The following is an 18,638-nucleotide window of genomic DNA, read 5'->3' as shown; positions in this document are numbered from 1 at the left end:
CTTGGAATCATGTTCTCCCCTGTGGGGTGATTAATCTTTTGGAAAGAAGTCAAGCTCCTATACTGTGCTAAATGGTCCAGACCTATGTCTGAGCTATTAGGTCTGCTTTTATCCCTTCAGGGTACTTACCCAGCACCCACTGTGTGTTATCACTGTTCTAGCAATAAACACAGAAGCAGAACTCAAAACTCCCGGTAGATAGGTAGCTCACATGGAGGATAGAAGTGGAGAGAGGAGGAACGTGGGTGTTGGGAGGAGAAAATCACTGTGAAGAAACATAAAGAATGAGCATGTGGCCAGCTGAGTAGCATTTTTTAAAAAGGAGGCCGGGGAGGATTTCACTGAGAAAGTGACATATGAGTAAAGACTGTTAACAGTGAACGAGCAAGCTGTGCAAGCAGGTCTTGTGAAATGCAGTGCCTGTCTAGAAACTGCACATTGAAAACCCTGCTAATACCATTTTCAAAATAACAGTCTTAAAGAAAAAGGAGCTTGCAGGAGGCGTTGGAAGGCGGGTGCTGAGGGCAAAGGGCATCTTGTGTGTCCTCTTGCTTTCTTGTAAACCCTCTGCTCGACCTTCCCCTTACACAAGTATGACTCTGCAGTTTCTCACTCCGTGAAAACAGATGCTTAGCGTGTGTTTCCCCCTTTTTTAACTCTCTTCTGGATGAAAACAAATGTTTCCTTAATGAAATGTTTGCTGGAGAGGTTTATGGAAACCACAGTAATACAGAAAATCTGAGAGACCCCGGAAGGAGTTTAGTGACAGATTGAGAAAGCTGGTGCCTGGGCTTTTCAGAGAGAAGAGGGACCAAATGTTGAACAAAATCTAAAACAGCCAGCCATGGTGTGCACGATGCTGTTTGCAGCACTGAGAGGCAGAGGCAGGCTGATCTCTGTGAGTTCAAGCCCAGCCAAGACTACATAACAAAAACCAAGAACATCTAAAACAGTGTTTCTGCTTTCAGATATTTCAGTTGAGCTACATGAGTAGCTCACTTGCTGTAAAGGAAGAGTCAGCCGGAGGGAGTGCTTTAAGAAGTGAGTACAAATCTGGCCTGGCAGCTGCCCTGTCTGTGCTTGGTTTCCTGGGATGCAGTGTCCTTTGTTTGGGATTCTGAAAGATTAGCAATTCTCATTGTCTCTTTCACTAAATAATAGCTTGCATTCCTAGCCTTAGGATAGAAGTTGAGTCTTGGTGTTTGAATAGATATTTAAACTGCCATTGCAGTATATTGGTGTAACTTTTATTTTTATTTTTATTTTATTTATTTATTTATTTATTTATTTGGTTTTTCTTTTTTCTTTTTTTTTTTTTTTAAAGATTTATTTATTTATTATGTATACAGTGTTCTGTCTGCACATATCCCTGCAGGCCAGAAGAGGGTGCCAGATCTCATTACAGATGGTTGTGAGCCACCATGTGGTTGCTGGGAATTGAACTCAGGACCTTTGGAAGAACAAACAGTGCTCTTAACCTCTGAGCCATCTCTCCAGCCCCTATTTGGTTTTTCAATACAGGGTTTCTCTGTGTAGTTTTGGTGCCTGTCCTGGATCTCGCTCTGTAGACCAGGCTGGCCTCGAACTCACAGAGATCTACCTGGCTCTGCCTCCCAAGTGCTGGGATTAAAGGCATGGCACCACTGCCGCCTGGCTGGTGTAACTTTTAAATTTTGGTAGTTCTTTTAAATTTGTTTTGTTTTGTTTTCGAAACAGGGTTTCACTGTGTAGCTTTGGAGTCTGTCCTGGAACTCACTTTGTAGACCAGGCTGGACTCAAACTCACAGAGATCCGTCTGCCTCCCACCCTTCACCCCCATGAGCGCTGGAATTAAAGGTGTGTGCCACCACCGCCTGGCCTCTTTTAAATGTTTTTAAACTACAAGTTTAAACTTCCATTTACTTTACTTTATGTAATATGTTGTTTCTGGGGAGAGAGATGTTTTGGTTAAACAACCCCAGCTGGTTAACAAAGGAGAATAATCAAGGACCCCTAATCTGTATACTCCAAATGTACCAAGTGTTCTATTAGGGGTAAAAAGCCTGGGGAATAGCTTTGGTCTCAGGTCTTGTGAATTAAGCAGCAGTTGTGACTTAACATAAAAAATGCAGAAGTAAAAGCTGGATCAGAAGACTCAGAACTGTTGGGAGTAAATACCTAATTGCTGACTAAGCAAGACTTAACTGTTGGAGAATAGCTGTGTCATTTTTCATTAATACCAGGAAAATGTGTGGCCTAAAGCAAGAGCAAACAGCCAGGAGAGGGCTGGAGATGTCCAGAGTCACTCCTAGTTGTCACAGTTGGCGTACTGGGAGGGGAGCAGTGAAGCCTTGAGTATAGGCCAGAGATGCTGCTAAACAACCTACTATACACAGGACAGCCTGTGACTAAGAACCAGCATCCCCAGATGTTAGTGCTGAGTCTGAGAAACCCCAACTTGAAGACCTCTAGTTCTCTTTATAGTTTAGGTCAGCTACAAATCAACAAAACCGTGTTCTGTTTTGTTTTGTGTTTCATGTAATGTCCATCTAGAAAAGAATAAATGTTTAAAACAACCAGGTAGAGTCAATTCCATTGTTCCACTTACGCTCTTACTGAAGGTTTGGGTTTTTAAAATGAAATTTATTTGTTTTAATTGTGTGGTTGAGTGAGTACTTGCATGAGAGTGTCAGATCCTCTGGATCTGGAATTATAGGCAGTTATAAACTACTCCGTGTGAGTGCTGGGAACTGAACTCGGGTCCTCTGTAAGAGCAGAACATAATCTTACCTTCTGAGCTATCTCTCTAGCCCTGCTACTGAAAGTTTTCATGACAGATTTCAAGAACATTCACAACTTTCTTTAATGGCTCTGATGCATTATGATAGAAAAAAAAAGCCTCTTGTACATTTTGAAAGTGTCAATAATAATAATAATAATATAATAACTGATAATAATATAACAATAATAACAAATCCATTGTCTCTTCCCATTTCTCACAACATCAGTCCTAGGAAAAGATTAGAAGATATTATACAGTCAATCTTTAAACAATATCTTGTGATTTGAAAGAGAAAACTGGTGATACTTTGTTTGTACTCTAACAAATAAAATTTGAAGATCAGAGGACAGAGCCAGCCACTAGATTAAACAGAGGCCAGGCAGTGGTGGCACACACCTTGAATCGTAGCACTCAGGAGGCAAAGATGCATCTGGATCTCTGTGAATTCAAAGCCACTCTGGACTACATGGGATTAATCCAGTCTAAAAGAGCAACAGAGCCAGGCAGTGGTGGCACACACTTTTAATCCCTGTACTTGGGAGTCACACGCCTTTAATGCCAGCACTAGGAAGGTTGAGACAGAAAGTGATATGACGAGGCAGAGAAAGGAATATAAGGCCGGAGACAGGAGTTTGGTGCTCTTTCGGCTGAGGACTCAGGGGCATTCAGTCTGTGGATTTGTGGAGACAGGGTCTTCCTTTTTCCGCTGAGGAGTTGGGGAGGTGAGAAGTGGCTGTGGCTTGTTTCCTCTGATCTCTCAGCATTTACCCCAGTATCTGGCTCCAGGTTTTTATTATAAGACCAATTAGGCTTCGTGTAACAGAAAACCATATAGGAAGGAAACAGAACACTTGCTCTTCCTCTTTACAGACAGGAGTGAAGGCTCAGGCTAAGGGACTTCCTCGGGATTGTGTAGCTCCCCACTAGAGACAAACGCCGGCCTGAAACCCAGAACAGTCCTGACAGTGGTACTCTCTCCTCTGTGTTCCATGCCTTTATGCTAGCTTTCCAGCAGTGATTGGACAAGTTCAAGACACATAGTTACCGAACTACGCTTTTGTCTCTTCTGAGGGCACAGTTAAAAATATGGTGGCTAGAGCTAAGTGTGGTGGCAGTGGTGGCACACACCCTTGATCCCAGTACTTGGGAGGCAGAGGCATGTGAGTCTTTGTAGGTTTTTGGACAGCCTGTTCTACATAGTGAGTTCCAGGACATCTAGGGATACATAGACCCTATCTCAACACATGAACACATATACATTTGCCATAAGAGAAGAGTTTGAAATCAGAGAAAAAGAAAGATGAAACATCTGATTTCTGGTCAGGATTTCACCACTGACTTGCTTTATGACTTCCAGCAAGACGTAGAATGTCTCTACCATAATTTGTCCATTCACAGGCTGCTCAGCAGCTCAGGGCACAGGCTGCTCTTCCAGGGGACCCAGGCTCAATGTTCAGTACCTACATGGCTATGAATAATGGTTGTGTAACTCCATTTCTGGGGTATTTGACTCCCATTCAGGCCTCCCTGGCCATGGAGTGTGAACGTGGTACACAGACCTGTATACAGGCAAAAGAGATCAGTGCACAAGAAATTTGTCCATTCACTCTTAAGTTCTTATGGCAATAATATGATCTGAAACTTAAAGCCCATGGTGGTCTTGTTAGGTGTTTTTAAATTGTGTTGACCTTGCCTCGAAAAAACAACAACAAAATGTGTTGACTTATTTCCTTAAAATGTTAGACATGAAATCCTCTACCAATATTGATCACAGGCGGCAGTTCAGTGACCTGCTTTTTGAAGGCAATAAGCATAAGGATAGAGGTTTTATAACTTTTTTGTTGTTGAGACAAAGTCTTATTGATTCCAGGCCAACTTAAATCCATGGTGTACCTGAGGATGACCTTGAGCTTACTCTTTTTGTTTTTTTTTAGACAAGATCTCACTACGTAGCTCTGGCTGGCCTAGACCAGGCTAGCTGAAACCTACAGAGACAGACCTGCCTGCCTCAGCCTCCCTGACCTTAAAGTTTGATCATCTTGCTGGTTTCAAATGCACTGCTCAGCTGAGAATGACCTTGACCTCCTAATCTCCCTACTTCAACCTGTTTTTATTTGCTGGGATTACAGGTACATCCTGACACCTGGCTATGTGGGGTCAGGATCAAACCTAGTGCTTCATGAGCTCCCCTTAGGTCCTGAGCTTTATACCGTCTTTACAACTTTAATTTAGAAGTGAAGCATTTTTTCTTCAGCACTAAGGATTATATCTAGGGCCTCTTGAATTGTAGGAAAGGACAAGTAGGAAAGTTATGTCCCCAGCAACCCCATACCACCACTGCTGTTGCCTTGTTTTCAGACAGGGTCTCATATATCCCAGGCTGGTCTCAAACTTACAGTATAGGTGGCTTTGTTAGGGTTTCTATATAAATGGAGGGTTTCTTATAAATGAAAACATTTAATTGAGGATGGCTTCCAGTTTCAGAGGTTTAGTCCATTATCGTCATGGTGGGACATGGCAGAGTGCAGGCAGACATGGTGGAGGAGAGGGAGCTACATCTTGATCCGAAGGCAACAGGAAGTAAACTGTGTCACTGTGTGTAGCTTGAGCATAGGAGACCTCAAAGCCCACCTCCACAGTGACACACTTCCTCCAATAAGGTCACACCCACTCCAACAAGGCCACACCTCCTACAGGCAAGAATTCAAACACATGGGTCTTTGGGGGCCATGCCTATTCAAACCACCCCAGTAGGCAAGGATGATTTGAAATTCTGACCCTTTTGCCACGACTTTCCTGAGTGCTGAGATGACATACTTGTACTTCCATGCCTGCTTCATGTGGTGCTGAGTATCATACTCAAGGATTGAGCATGCTAGTCAAGCATTCCAATTTTCCTATATCCCCCTTTAAAAATGTTCCATTTTGAGATAGTTTTCTTAAGTTGAACAGGCTGACCTTAAACTTACTCAGTAGGCCCAAGTAGGCCTCTAACTTGTGATCCTTCCAGCCTTAGCCTCATGAATAGCTGGGATTACAGGTCTCTGCCATCATGCCCAATTGAGTGAACTTCTTAAGTGCCAGTCAGAACCAAGAGGGAGGCATGTTCGTGTGTGATATAAAGGCAAATTTGTCAAAATGGAAAGAAGAAAGTTAATCCGAACCATACAGAAGCAGGAAGAAGAAAGCCTTTGAGTATGTGAAAACCACCCTCTAGTTCAGGACAAAGTGTGGGAAAGTATATTTTAAGTCCCAGTTTCCTATTGCAATCAGATACTCTCAGAAGAAGGGCCTGAGAGCCTGTGTTGCCCTGGTTTAGCTTGTTGTACTGGTTATGAGAAATAGAGAAGGAACACCTTGGAGACTGGTAGAATTTCCACAACGAGTTACTTATTTATTTATTTTTAAAATAGGTTAACCATAAAAGCCGGTTAGCTAACCCATGTATCTCTGTTCCCTAAGCCCCTACAGGAGTGTGAGCAGCACCGCTTCAGCACCGAAGCCTCAAGTCCACACCGTGGGAAGAATGGCCACTTCCTGGGGTGCTCTCCTGTTCGCGCTGATGCTGGGCTGTGCCAGCAGCACTGTCTGCTACAGGGAGCAGCAGACGTGGTTCGAGGGTGTCTTTTTGTCTTCCATGTGCCCCATTAATGTCAGTGCCAGCACCTTTTATGGAATTATGTTTGATGCAGGCAGCACCGGAACTCGAATTCATGTTTATACTTTTGTGCAGAGAACATCAGGTAAGCGCCGCTGGGACCTTTTGCTGTCTGCATGTGTTTACACCTTAGCATCTTCTTCCAGAGACAGATGTGCTGGGTGTGTTGTGGATTAGAGAGCCTTCCAGCTGTTGGATTCTTCAGAGAGATTATTGATACTATTGAACACATAGTTCAGTTTATGGAATTAAGAGAGACTTGTGTGGGACAGACTAGGGGCGTAGCCCAGTTGGAGGAGCATTTGCCTAACATTCATAAAGTCCTGGGTTTGATCCACAACAGCACATAAACTGTGGTGAAAGCAGGAGAATCAGGAGTTCAGGGTCACCCTCAGCCACACAGGGCATTTGAGACCCAGCAGGCACTGTCTCAGATGAGAGAGAGTGTGTTTTGTCCAAGTAGAGCTGTAATTTGTCCTTCATCCTCTCCAAAAGTTAGTATCCCAGAGGTCCAGAATATTGAGAATGTTGGCAGTGATTCTGGGGAGAAGTGTCGGTACGAGTTTTCACTGCCATCCTTGGAAAGGGGACTGAGGGGATGTTGGAGACTAACTTTTTTTCTGAATTGTCAGTTTCCTTTCCTTTTGTTATCTGAAGAGCCCAGGGAGCTTAGGCAGGAGGACATTCAAGGCTAGCTGAGTTTGTGCAGGGAGTTCAAGGCCAGCCTGAGCTACACAGTGAAACCCTGTCTCAAAAATGTATTAACAGTTTGGGAAAAAAATACAGAGTTGGAAGGAGTAAGAGCTAGAGTCCCATCAGAGAGATGGCAAAGGGACCCTCTAGGGCTGCATAACCCCCTGTGGCCTCCCTTCCCAGTGCTTCTGCAAAGCGTTCCTCACAGCTTGGATAGAGACTTGTAATCTATTAAATCACACAGCAGTGTCTAGAGATTAGCATCTGAAGTAATCCCCCCCACCTTCTCTCTGTTCCATGGACAAAATAGGACAGCTCCCCTTTCTGGAAGGTGAAATTTTTGATTCTGTGAAGCCAGGACTTTCTGCTTTTGCAGATCAACCCAAGCAGGTGAGTGTTATGATGGACGGGTTTGTTTCCATGTTATGTATGCTAGGGAGCAAACCCAGGGTGAGTGCTCTGTGGCTGAGCTCTGTCCAAGAACCCTTTTTACTTCGTATTTGGGACAGCATCTCACTAAGTGGACACAGCTGACCTTGAGCTCACTCAGTGGCATTAGAAGGCCTTAAAATTATGATCCTCGTGTCTCAGCCTTTTGAATAGCTGTAACTAGACCTACAAAACCAGGCCTGGCTTAATTTGATGTTTAGGGTCTCAGTGCCTTGACAAGTCTACAACACCTCTGTCGTTACACATCTCATGCTGTTCAGTAATAATATTGACGGCATATGAGACCATTTTTCCTTCCTTAGTCTTCTGAGTAACCGTAACTGTACACCCCAGACTCAGAAGGCATAGGAAGAAGGCTAGCACATAGATTTTGGGAGCGGGGCAGATGCCTCAGTGAATAAGAGTACTTGTGCAAATGTGAGGAGCTGAGCTCAGATCTCAGCACCCTTGTAAAGTTGGACATGTCATTGCCTGACTGCCTGTCACCACAGCACCATGGAGAGTGGAGACAGGAGGATTGATGGGGTTTGCTAGGTGCCAGCCTAGCCAGGTGTGGTGGCTCACACTGTAATCCCATCATTTGGGAGACTAAGGCAGAGAATTACTATGAGTTTGAGGCGAACTTAGGCGACATAGTGAAGTGTTTTTGTTTTGTTTTGACATCCTGGGTTACAGAGACTTTGTCTCAAACAAACAGTGGACAAATAAAACAGTGTGAGTGTAAAGAACTGAGATGCGTTTTCTAGTTCAGTAGGTAAATGGCAAGTGTGCTAGGAACTGAACTATTGAAAGCAGCTGCATTAGCAGAAGACGATTTGACATTTACAAAGGATGATGCATTATGTTTGCTAAGGGGGAGTGTTGTGGCTCATACCTGTCGTGTCAGCGTGTGGGAGGCTGAAGCAGGAGGATCAAAAACGTTCAAGGGGCTATACAGTGATACTTCGTCTCAAAAGGTAGCTCATTATCAGAATAAATTTTCACTTAGTAAAGCAGTGGAATTAATTTTTTCGTTTTATTTTGTGTATGGGTGTTTTCCTGTATATATGTCTGTGCACCATGTGCATGCAGTGCCTGTGGTGGCCAGAAGAGGGCATCAGATACCTCCAGGACTGGAGTGACAGACAGTTGTGAGCTGCCATGTGGGTGCTGGGAATCAAACCTGGGTCCTTGGAAGAGCAGCCAGTGCTCTTAACCACTGAGCCATCTCTCCAGCCCCAAACATGGAGTTTTAAATAATAGTCTTCATTTGTCGTAGGTTAATGATCTGCTGTGCCATGCATGTTGGTACTGGTGATATTTTAAAAAAGAACCTATCACATTCTATCCTAGAGATAACCGCTACAGCTAGCATTTTTGTGAGTGTTGTGCCTCATCCAGTGCACATGGCAGTTTAGTGGCAATATGAGACATACTTCCCAGCCCCTAGCCTAGAAAAACCAAGCCCCAGGAAAGCCGTGTAACCCACATTAGGTCATGGCTCACAAGCAAGTTCCCTGATTTGATGGCCTAAATCTAAATTTACAGAAACATAACATAACAATCATTCAAAATGACAGCTCTGTAAAAGAATAACTTTTGGGCTGGAGAGATGGCTCAGCAGTTAAGAGCACTGACTGCTCTTCCAGAGGACCCAGGTTCACTTCCCAGCACTCTCAGGGCAGCTCACAACTGTCTGTAACTCCAAGATCTGATACTGTTACATAGACATGCATGCACACAAAACACTAATGCACATAAAATAAAAATCAATTATCTTTAAAAAAGAATAAGTTTATGACTCTCAAAAAGAAATGAGTCGTCTTCTTTAAAGTACTCCATTTCTCTAGGTTTTGCTTCTCCAGAGCAGGGGGGCTGGAGCACTCACTCTACCAAATTCCTTCTTAGTGCTGCTAAGTGGCCTGCCATTGGATGAATGTGTTTTCTCTTTGAAAGGGTGCTGAGACTGTTGAAGGACTCTTAGAGGTGGCCAAAGACTCAATCCCCAGAAGTCACTGGAGAAGGACCCCAGTGGTTCTGAAAGCAACAGCCGGGCTGCGTTTGCTGCCCGAGCAGAAGGCCCAGGCTCTGCTCCTGGAGGTGAGATTTAAACCCGAGTCTTGGATAATGCTGGGTTTGGGATTTTTCCTCTAAGAAGTCCTTTGGAGTGACATTGTTTTCGGTGCCCCATCACTGCTCAGTCATTGTGGGGACAGTAAGCTAGTCATGTACATTTTAAATTATCACCTTCGAAAGTACTCCCTTCCATGGTATGCATTTATTTGTTTGTTTATTTTGAATGTGTTTGTGTGTGTAAATTCAACATGTGCCACAGTACAGCATGGAGATCAGAGGACAACTTTCAGTTCATTCACACCTTCCACCAGGTGGATCCTGGGGATCAAACTCAGATCATCATCAGGCTTGGGGACAAGTGCCTTTACCCACTAAGCCATCTCACCTGCCCTCCAAGATAGTCTTTATATGAGTTTTCTAGAGGTATAATGTAGAAACAGTTTTAAATAAACTCTGTTGAGGAAAATTGATGTATAGTGACATATGTCTATTCATGGAGCTGGGGACATAGCTCAGAGTGTGAGCATCGGGTCCCCAGCACATACATAAAAACATCAGGCATGGTGGCACACCCTCAGAAGCTCAGTGTTGGAGAGATGGAGACGGGATCCCTGGGGCTTGTTGGCCAACCAACCTAGCCTGATCACCCAGGTCCCAGTGAGAAATCCTGTCTCAGAAATTAAGGTGACAGACCTTGAGAAAGGAAACTCAAAGTTGACCTCTGCCCTACATACATCTGTGCACACAAATGTGTACACACACATGCAAACGTGCACAAACAAGTTAAAGTGTAAATATATGTTAAAGTGTTGAGATAAAGGTGTTTTGACAAATAGAGATGTCTGTGTGCCCTTTTACAGTCAGTTTTCACTACCCTTCAAACCAGGCAACCACAGATCTCTCACAGTAGAGAAGGTTTGTTTCTTCTTATGTTCCATACAAATGGACTGATACAGTTGATAGTCTCTGAAGGTTTGTTTCTTCTTATGTTCCATACAAATGGAATTATACAGTTGATAGTCTCTGGCTTTAGAAGTTTTTTTTTTCTCTCAGCATAAAATGTTGAGAATATTTTTTTAAAAAACATTGCCCTTCAAATAAAAAATTTAAGTATAGTTTTATTAAACTTAATATTTTATATTTTATTGTATGTACTTATATAATAAACATAAGACATAATAAACGTTAGATTTCATGTTGTAAAGAACATTTATAGGCAGAATCTCATTTTAATTAAAAAAAAAAATCACAGCAGAGTGGGAGTCTGCCCTCTAACATAGCCTCCACCTAAATCATGTTCTTGTCTGAGTCTGAGGTGAGTCGTCAGCAAGGTCTTAGTGTCAACAGGTTTTCTTGACTGTCAGCACAGAGGGTTTGAGTCTCTTGTCTAAGTATGTCTGTGAGAATTCAAATCCCAACTCTTATTGAAAAGTTTTTTCGTCAGATTTACTTATTTTTATTTTGCTTGCATGCATTTATGTATCGAATGCATGCCTGGTTCCTGTGGAGGTGAGAAGGTGGCTAAGATCCCTTGAAACTGAAGTAATAGATGATTGTGAACCACTATGTGGGTGATGGGAATGGAACCAGGTCCTCTGCAAGAGCAGCCAGTGCTCTTCACCGCCGAGCCATCTCCAACCCCTAAGATCTCAATTCTTCATCCTCATCCATTCATTCATCTACCTCCTCAGTGCTTCCCGTGTTTTGTGAATTACTGGAAACATAGACAAGGAACAAAAGGATGGTCAGTGCCCACATGGGGCTTACATTCTAGTGTTGGGAAGACAGAAAATGAGTAACGAAGTCGGTTAATACAGATTATTTCATGCCCTGCAGATTCTGTGGGAAGATAGAAGAAGGTAAAGCATCTAGGGAATGCTGGGGGGCGGGCATTGCTGTTTTAAGTAGAGCAAAGATCTCTTTGAGCAATATGTGTTCTTAACTACTGAGCCATCTTTCTAGCCAAATCTCTTAGATGTAATTTATTTGATCAGAGATCTGAGGAGAATGAAGGATTGTACAAGACTTTGTAAGAAGACTCTTTCAGACAAACAGCAGGTGCAAAGCCTGAAGTCACGAACAGCTTCCAGGAAGTCCTGTGGCTGGCTTGAGAGGAAGGGGAGCAGTCAGGAAGCTGGGTGACAGGGAGTAATCATATCAGTATTAAAAGACAAATAACATTTTTACTTACTTTTTAAAAACTTTTGTGTATATATATATAAATGTATGTATTTATGAGTGCTCTGTCTGCATGTGTGCCTGCACACCAGAAGAGGGCATCAGTTCCTATTATGGATGGTTGTGAGCTGTCATGTGGGTGTTGGGGAATTGAACCCAGGACCTCCGGAAGAGCAGCTGGGGCTCGTAATTGCTGAGCCATTTCTCCAGCCTGGGTGTTTTGTTGTTGTTGTTGTTGTTGTTGTTGTTGTTGTTGTTAAGGAAGCTATCAGGATATTTTGAACTAAGAAATAATCTGTTGTCCATTTTAAAAACTCACACATCAGTACCTTCATTTTGATTCCTCTCATCCACACAAGGTAAGCATGGCTGTGTGCACCTGTGGCCCCTTACTGGGAAGACAGAGACAGGAGGTCTCTAGGGCTTCACTGACCTCCAGGTTCATGAGACACTGTCTCATCTAGTAAGGTGGAGCGTGATTGAAGGAGACACCTGAGGTTGACCTCCATACACATGTGCTCACACACAAATACATATACATAAACAAACAAACAAATAAACAAATACAGTGTTGGCTGCTGCATTGAGAATAAACTTGGGGCAGAAGATGGGAGTGGAGAAGGCAAACTGAGAACAGCAAACTGAGTAGAGTTCTTTGATTTGTATTTGGAGAATCTCCCATCTATAATAGTAATGTAAAAATAAACTATAATGTAGGCCAGTGAGATGACTCAGCATTAGGGGTGCTTGCCACCAAGCTTGGTAACCTGAGTTTTTGTTGTTGTTGTTGTTTTGGTTTTTTGAAACAGGATTTCTCTGTGTAGTTTTGGTGCCTGTCCTGGATCCCGCTCTGTAGACCAGGCTGGCCTTGAACTCACAGAGATCCACCTGGCTCTGCCTCCCAAGTGCTGGGATCAAGGTGTGTGCCACCACCACCAGGCAGTAACCTGAGTTTTATCTCTAGGACTCACATAGTACAAGGATCGGACTGACCCTTGAAAGTTGTCTTCTACCCTCCAGACATGTGCTGTGGCATGCATAGGCCCACATGAATGCACACATATGTGCACATTCACACATAGAAATCCATAAATGTAATTTAAAAACATTTTAAGGCCATAATGCATGCATCAGTGGCCTATATTTATGGAGACTCAGAAGCATTTGTATAAGGTCTTCACTCACACCTCCTAAAACAGGACTCCATAAGGCCAGGTCTGAGGTCTCCCTAGGTCTCTATAGGCCCTAGCTGGGCACCAAATCCAGCAGAAGTGAGTGCCTTAGCTCCTTTTAGGCTCACCAGTGTTCACTGCATGTCCAGGTAGAGCTAGGCAGGGGCTAACAAAGGTACAGGCTCTTGACTGGAGTTGGAAGGGTCAAATATACGTTCTTCCCTAGGTGCAGCTGATAGGAAAGTTAGATGGCTTTCTTAAGGAATCCATGTGCTTGTGTGTTTGCAAGCAAATGACACTTCCTTGCCTGGTTCCTTCTCCGGCTTCACAGGGAAAGGGGTAAATGCCGCTGTTGTTTGATCTAGGGAAAAGAGCGAGGGCTGTTTTCTAGGACTTAGAGAACACAGCCAGTGGGATCATTGGTGATCACTTGTTTTACTGTTTCACAGAATCCAGATTTTTGCACTTTTTCCCTAGGTAGAGGAGATCTTCAAGAAGTCACCTTTCCTGGTCCCAGATGACAGCGTTAGCATCATGGATGGGTCCTATGAAGGTGGGACAGAGGGTGAAATATGTACTTGGGTGAGAGGGGCTGGAATCAATGAATGATCCAGTTCAGGAGCCTGGGAAGAAGTGTCCAGCATGAAAGAACGAGGAGCTAAGTAAACATGGAGGGATAGGGCAGGAGACAATGCTCTAGACATGAAATTTAGAGATAGAATAGAGGGGAGATGATCTGGAATGTAATCTTTGCTTTTCTCTCCTTTAGGCATCTTAGCTTGGGTTACTGTGAACTTCCTAACAGGTAAATTAAGTAGATCCTGAAGTTTCTCTTATAACCTTAACTGGCTTTTACAGTTTTTGTTTGTTTGTTCATTTTTACCAGGAGGGTAAAATCCACTTCTCTCTTCTTGTACTGTTCTTTCTTTAAAAGAAGAGGCTTTTTTTGGGTTGGAGAAATGGCTCAGCAGTTAAAAGCACTTACTGTTCTTTCCAAAGACCCTTGGGTGGCTTACAACTGCCTGTAATTTCAGCTCTAGGTCTCTAGCCTCTGGACAGCCACACTTATGTGTATTTACCCACACATACACATAATTAAAATAGAAAAAAAACCTCTTTTTTAAAAAAGAGGGAGCCGGGCGGTGGTGGCTCACGCCTTTAATCCCAGCACTCAGGAGACAGAGGTAGCCGGAAATCTGTGAGGCCAGCCTGGTCTACAGAGCGAGTTCCAGAACCAGCTCCAAAGCTACACAGAGAAACCCTGTCTCAAAAAAACAAAAACAAAAAAGAGAGTTGGGAGATAAGCTAATTTTATAATCTGCTTTCAAGGCCTCAGCTGCAGCAGGAGGCCCTCTGTGTTTACATTAGCCTGCAGCCTCTGGGCTCAGGGAGCAGTAAATAGTCACAAAATACCCTTGGTGTACAATAATAAAAGCAGGGGAGAACCTGCAGAGAGTGTCTGGATGGCCTGGGTACTCATTCATACCTTGCTGTCATTAACAGGTCAACTGCATGGCCATGGCCAGGAGACTATGGGGACCCTTGACCTGGGGGGGGCCTCCACCCAAATCACGTTTCTACCCCAGTTTGCGGTGAGTCATTTTATTAAGGCCATGTTGGCAACACACGTAGAAAGCATCTGGTGCCAAGAAAGCAGCATCCTGTTTTGAGACATGAGCTCTACAGTGACTAGGCTAAGTCGTCAGTCAATGACTAGAGAAGTCTCTGGTTCTTCAAGTCGTGGGAGACTTGCAATGTAATCTTCCCCAGCTTTGATTTGGGGAGAGAGGGTTGTGGATAGTGGTACTAAAATCTTCATGTAATTGCAGATGCTGAAGTCTCTCTGCTTTTTCTGATTTGCAGAAAACCCTGGAACAAACGCCTAGGGGCTACCTCACTTCCTTTGAGATGTTTAACAGCACTTTTAAGCTCTATACACATAGGTGAGGAGCGGGTAGGGAAGAACAATAGTTCACATTGTATTACTTTTCCTAACTTTTCAGGGCATCTTCGTATTTGTTACTGTATCTTATCAGTCTCAGAAAGTCTCTGCCAGTCCCCTAAGCCCTGTCCACTGAAACTTAAGCAATACTCCAAACTTGAGAAACTCAGGAGGTTTGGGGTCTCAAAAGTATGTGATGTAAAAGTCAGTTTTTCTTTAGATGGGAGCCAGTTCTGAATCAGTTGGGCTCATGTGATCTGGGCTCCAGGTGCTCAGAGACTAGTCTGGGAGTGATAAGAAGTAAAAGAATGAGAACTTTTTCTGGGGCTGGTTCTCAGGCTGGACCACCAGGAACAATCCTATTCTTCGGCATCATACTTAAGAGCGGTTTACTGCATATCCTCGGTCCAGACTACAAAAGTCTTCCTTTATTGGTCATGTGAATAATATGACCAAGAGATAGGGCAAAGTTTCTGTCTTTCCAAAGGGAGTCAGAGAAACTATGTCACATTTGAAAAAGGTAGAGTGGGCTGAAAATATCCAGGACAGCCTGGAATCGGTCAATCCTGTGTTTTACAGTTACCTGGGATTTGGATTGAAAGCTGCAAGACTGGCAACCCTGGGAGCCCTGGAAACAGAAGGTTTGTCTGAGTTCATGGTGGGAGACAGTGAGTGATGCCAAGTGCAGCCGGCCTCGTCCCTTCCTTGGCGTTCATTTTATGGAGCAAGGGTTATGTTGACTTGAGAAGCGTGTGTTACATAATAGACACGAAACGCCTGGTGCTGTGGTATGTATTCATCACCTCGAGAGTGAGGGCCACTGATGCAGGACCTGTGGCTGCAAGGCTGAAGCCTCCACAGTGTTTGGTAGGAACTTGCACAAGCCTTTGTCAGGAAATAAGGTCTGTTCAGTTTGCCAAGTGGAATGACTGAGCAGTTCCCTCTTTGTCTTCACAGCTGGGCACAGGCAGAACTGGCTGCAATCCCAGTTCTGGGATGGGAACAAATCATTGCCTTCCTGTGCCCAGTCTTCACCTAAAACACGATTTTGTATCTAGTGCACTCCGGACAGTGCCTTGCTTGCCTAAGCTAGGTCTGGGATGAGGACTACATAGCATTTCAGAGTTTGCCAAGTATCTTCAATTACATTTCATTTAACCTCTCAACTACCAGTGGAGGAGTTTTCCTCCATTAAAGAAAGGAACTTACTTGACTATGGTATGAAAATCAGCCTCCACTGTTAGCGGGTTCAGCACTACCACAACGCCTGTGAAGAATCCCTATCAAGGATGCAGCCAAGGAACTAACTTGATGAGCTCGGAAGGAAGGCCCAGTCCCCTTGAGGATTCCTTTCAGCCTCCTGCTTCTTGCTCCCGCCTTCCTCTCACATGCTTGCCTTCTCGGGTTGCGCTTCTTTCAGGCACCGATGGACGGACCTTTCGAAGTGCCTGTTTACCAAGATGGTTGGAAGCGGAGTGGATCTTTGGGGGTGTGAAATACCAGTATGGTGGCAACCAAGAAGGTAAATGGTGTTTCCTCACTGGCTAAAATTACCTTCAGAGTCCATGTTCTGGAAAGTCTTTAGGAAGCAGTTCCAGAGCCCAGGAGAGACTCACCATATTGATGGCACTTACTCTTGGCATGTTCAGAGGCCAGCAAGCAAGGCAGCAGCTGCTCTGCATCCTCTTCTGAGTCCTGTGGTATATTAGAGACCTGTTGTAACCTGTCTAGTGCAGCGGCGTGAATCCCTGTTTCAGGTCCAGTGTATGTTTAACGATTTCAGTTAGAGTGAAACTCAAAATTGAGATAAGAATCACTCATTTTAGATTCATTAAAATCAAGGGGAAATTCTGTTCTCCCGAGAAGGAAACAAGCTTTCTGAATAATTGCTCACAAAGACCGTGAAGCATAATGGCAGGCAGAAGCATGGTGACTGTGGCTGTTTTTGGTAAACACAGGTAAAGGAGAGGAGCTGCCCTGGACCCCAGCAGTGAGGTTGCAGAAGGTTACACACCTTTTTTAAGACTTCTCAGACCCAGCCACCTTTTTGTTTTCTTTGTTTAATGTTTTTGTTGTTTTTAAGATTGATTGATTGTTTTATGTGTATGGATGTGTTTTGTGTGTTTTGCCTGCGTGTTTTTCCGTGTGCTGTATATGTGTGCCTCCTACCCATGGAGGTCAGAAGAGGAGTCAGTCCTCTAGGACTGGAGGTACAGACCGTTGTGAGCCTTCCCATGGTTGCTGGAATCTGAACCCAGGTCCTCTTCAAGAGCAGGAAGTGGGGTTGGAGAAATGGCTGAGTGGTTAAGAGTGCTTGCTGTTCTCTCAGAGGGCCTGGGTTCAATTCCCAGCACCCACATGGTGGCCCACAACTGTCTGAAACTCCAGTTCCAGAGGATCCAATGCCTCTTCTGGACTCTGAAGGCACCAGATAATGTGTAGTGCACAGATGTTTGAAACAGGGTTTCTCTGTGTAGCTTTGGAGCCTGTCCTGGAACTTGCTCTGTAGACCAGGCTGGCCTCAAACTCACAGAGACCTGTCTGGCTCTGCCTCCCGAGTGCTGGGATTAAAGGCGTGCACTACTACCTGACAAAATAATAACATTTGTAAACAGCAGCCAGTGCTCTTCACTGGGTCCTGTTTTCAGCCCTGGGTATTGTGGTGGTGTTGCTGTGGTTCCAGACCTCAGCTATATACATGCACAGAGGTGCAGCTGTTCCTGCCGCTCTGCTTTCCTCGTTTCTCAGACTTAGTGAGCCAGCAGTCCCGGGCTCCAGTCTTCCTGGAGTGCAGGTCGGGCCTTTTACATGTTGCTCTTCTCTCTCTGAACGTGGTGATGAAGAGGGTCCAGCCAGCGCCGTCTGTGGACAATGCGTATCTTGGATAGCTTGGACCCTATGACCCCTGTCCCTGTAGCAGTCGGGTCAGCCCCACCTTCAGATGGCCCAGCTGTTTCAAGAGCTCTTCCTCTTGCTTGTGTGAAGTCTCAAGACTAAACTTGGGCCTTAGCTATGCCGCTCGCACTCCTGCTGCTCAAGGGCTAACGTTCAGCCGCCATGGTTTTCTTGCTCTTCTCCCGCTGACCCCATCAGCTTGCCACAGACAGTGACTCTTGCCACATCCTTACTCTCCAATGATGGATATACACGTTTGCCCTGACAGGGGAGACGGGCTTTGAGCCCTGCTATGCAGAAGTGCTGAGGGTCGTACAAGGAAAACTTCACCAGCCGGAAGAGGTTCGCGGAAGCTCCTTCTATGCTTTTTCCTACTACTATGACCGAGCTGCCGACACGCACTTGATTGGTGAGTTCACGCCTGGTGTCAGGCCATGAAGGAAGAGAATGGGACCATGGGGAAGGGCAAGAGCATCAAGGCTGTGTTGGTTGGAGTGATTTTCCAGCTTTCCAGTAGTGTTATACTAGCCACTAGAATGGAAAGGTGAATATACCTTCGGGGTCTTTGGGAAGTGGCAAGTGGCCTAGCTGTTCATAAAGTCTGCTTGTTTGAGGCAGGGTTTTCCTACGTATCCTGAGAGAAACCTTAGAGGGGTAAGGGTTTCTTGTGGACCATGGCTTCAGGCCATGTCAGCAGCTTCCCTGTTTCTGCCACAGTAAGGCAGAAAATAACGGTGGAAGGACGTGGAGGAGCAAAGCTGCTTACCTCATGGCAGCCAGGAAGGAGGGAGAGGCAGAGGCTGGGACGCAGACAGAGCCTGCAACAACACGTTC

General features: G+C 44.6%; 1 protein-coding gene across 1 annotated transcript in view; it reads left to right on the top strand.

Annotated features, from left to right (window-relative positions):
• Entpd5 (ectonucleoside triphosphate diphosphohydrolase 5 (inactive)) overlaps positions 1–18,638 on the top strand; it is a 37,866-nt gene that overhangs the window by 12,700 nt on the left and 6,528 nt on the right. Inside the window, 11 exon segments of the mRNA XM_059279571.1 lie at positions 6,224–6,288; positions 6,290–6,504; positions 7,423–7,502; positions 9,498–9,641; positions 13,445–13,520; positions 13,737–13,772; positions 14,471–14,559; positions 14,831–14,910; positions 15,489–15,550; positions 16,330–16,431; positions 18,073–18,213. Coding sequence (XP_059135554.1) covers positions 6,224–6,288; positions 6,290–6,504; positions 7,423–7,502; positions 9,498–9,641; positions 13,445–13,520; positions 13,737–13,772; positions 14,471–14,559; positions 14,831–14,910; positions 15,489–15,550; positions 16,330–16,431; positions 18,073–18,213 — 1,090 coding nt within the window.

This window comes from Peromyscus eremicus, chromosome 14 (genome assembly GCF_949786415.1).
Source record: "Peromyscus eremicus chromosome 14, PerEre_H2_v1, whole genome shotgun sequence".
NCBI classification, from domain to species: Eukaryota; Metazoa; Chordata; class Mammalia; order Rodentia; family Cricetidae; genus Peromyscus; species Peromyscus eremicus.
Note: the sequence above shows the minus strand (reverse complement) of the source record. Positions and strands in the feature narration are given on the sequence as shown.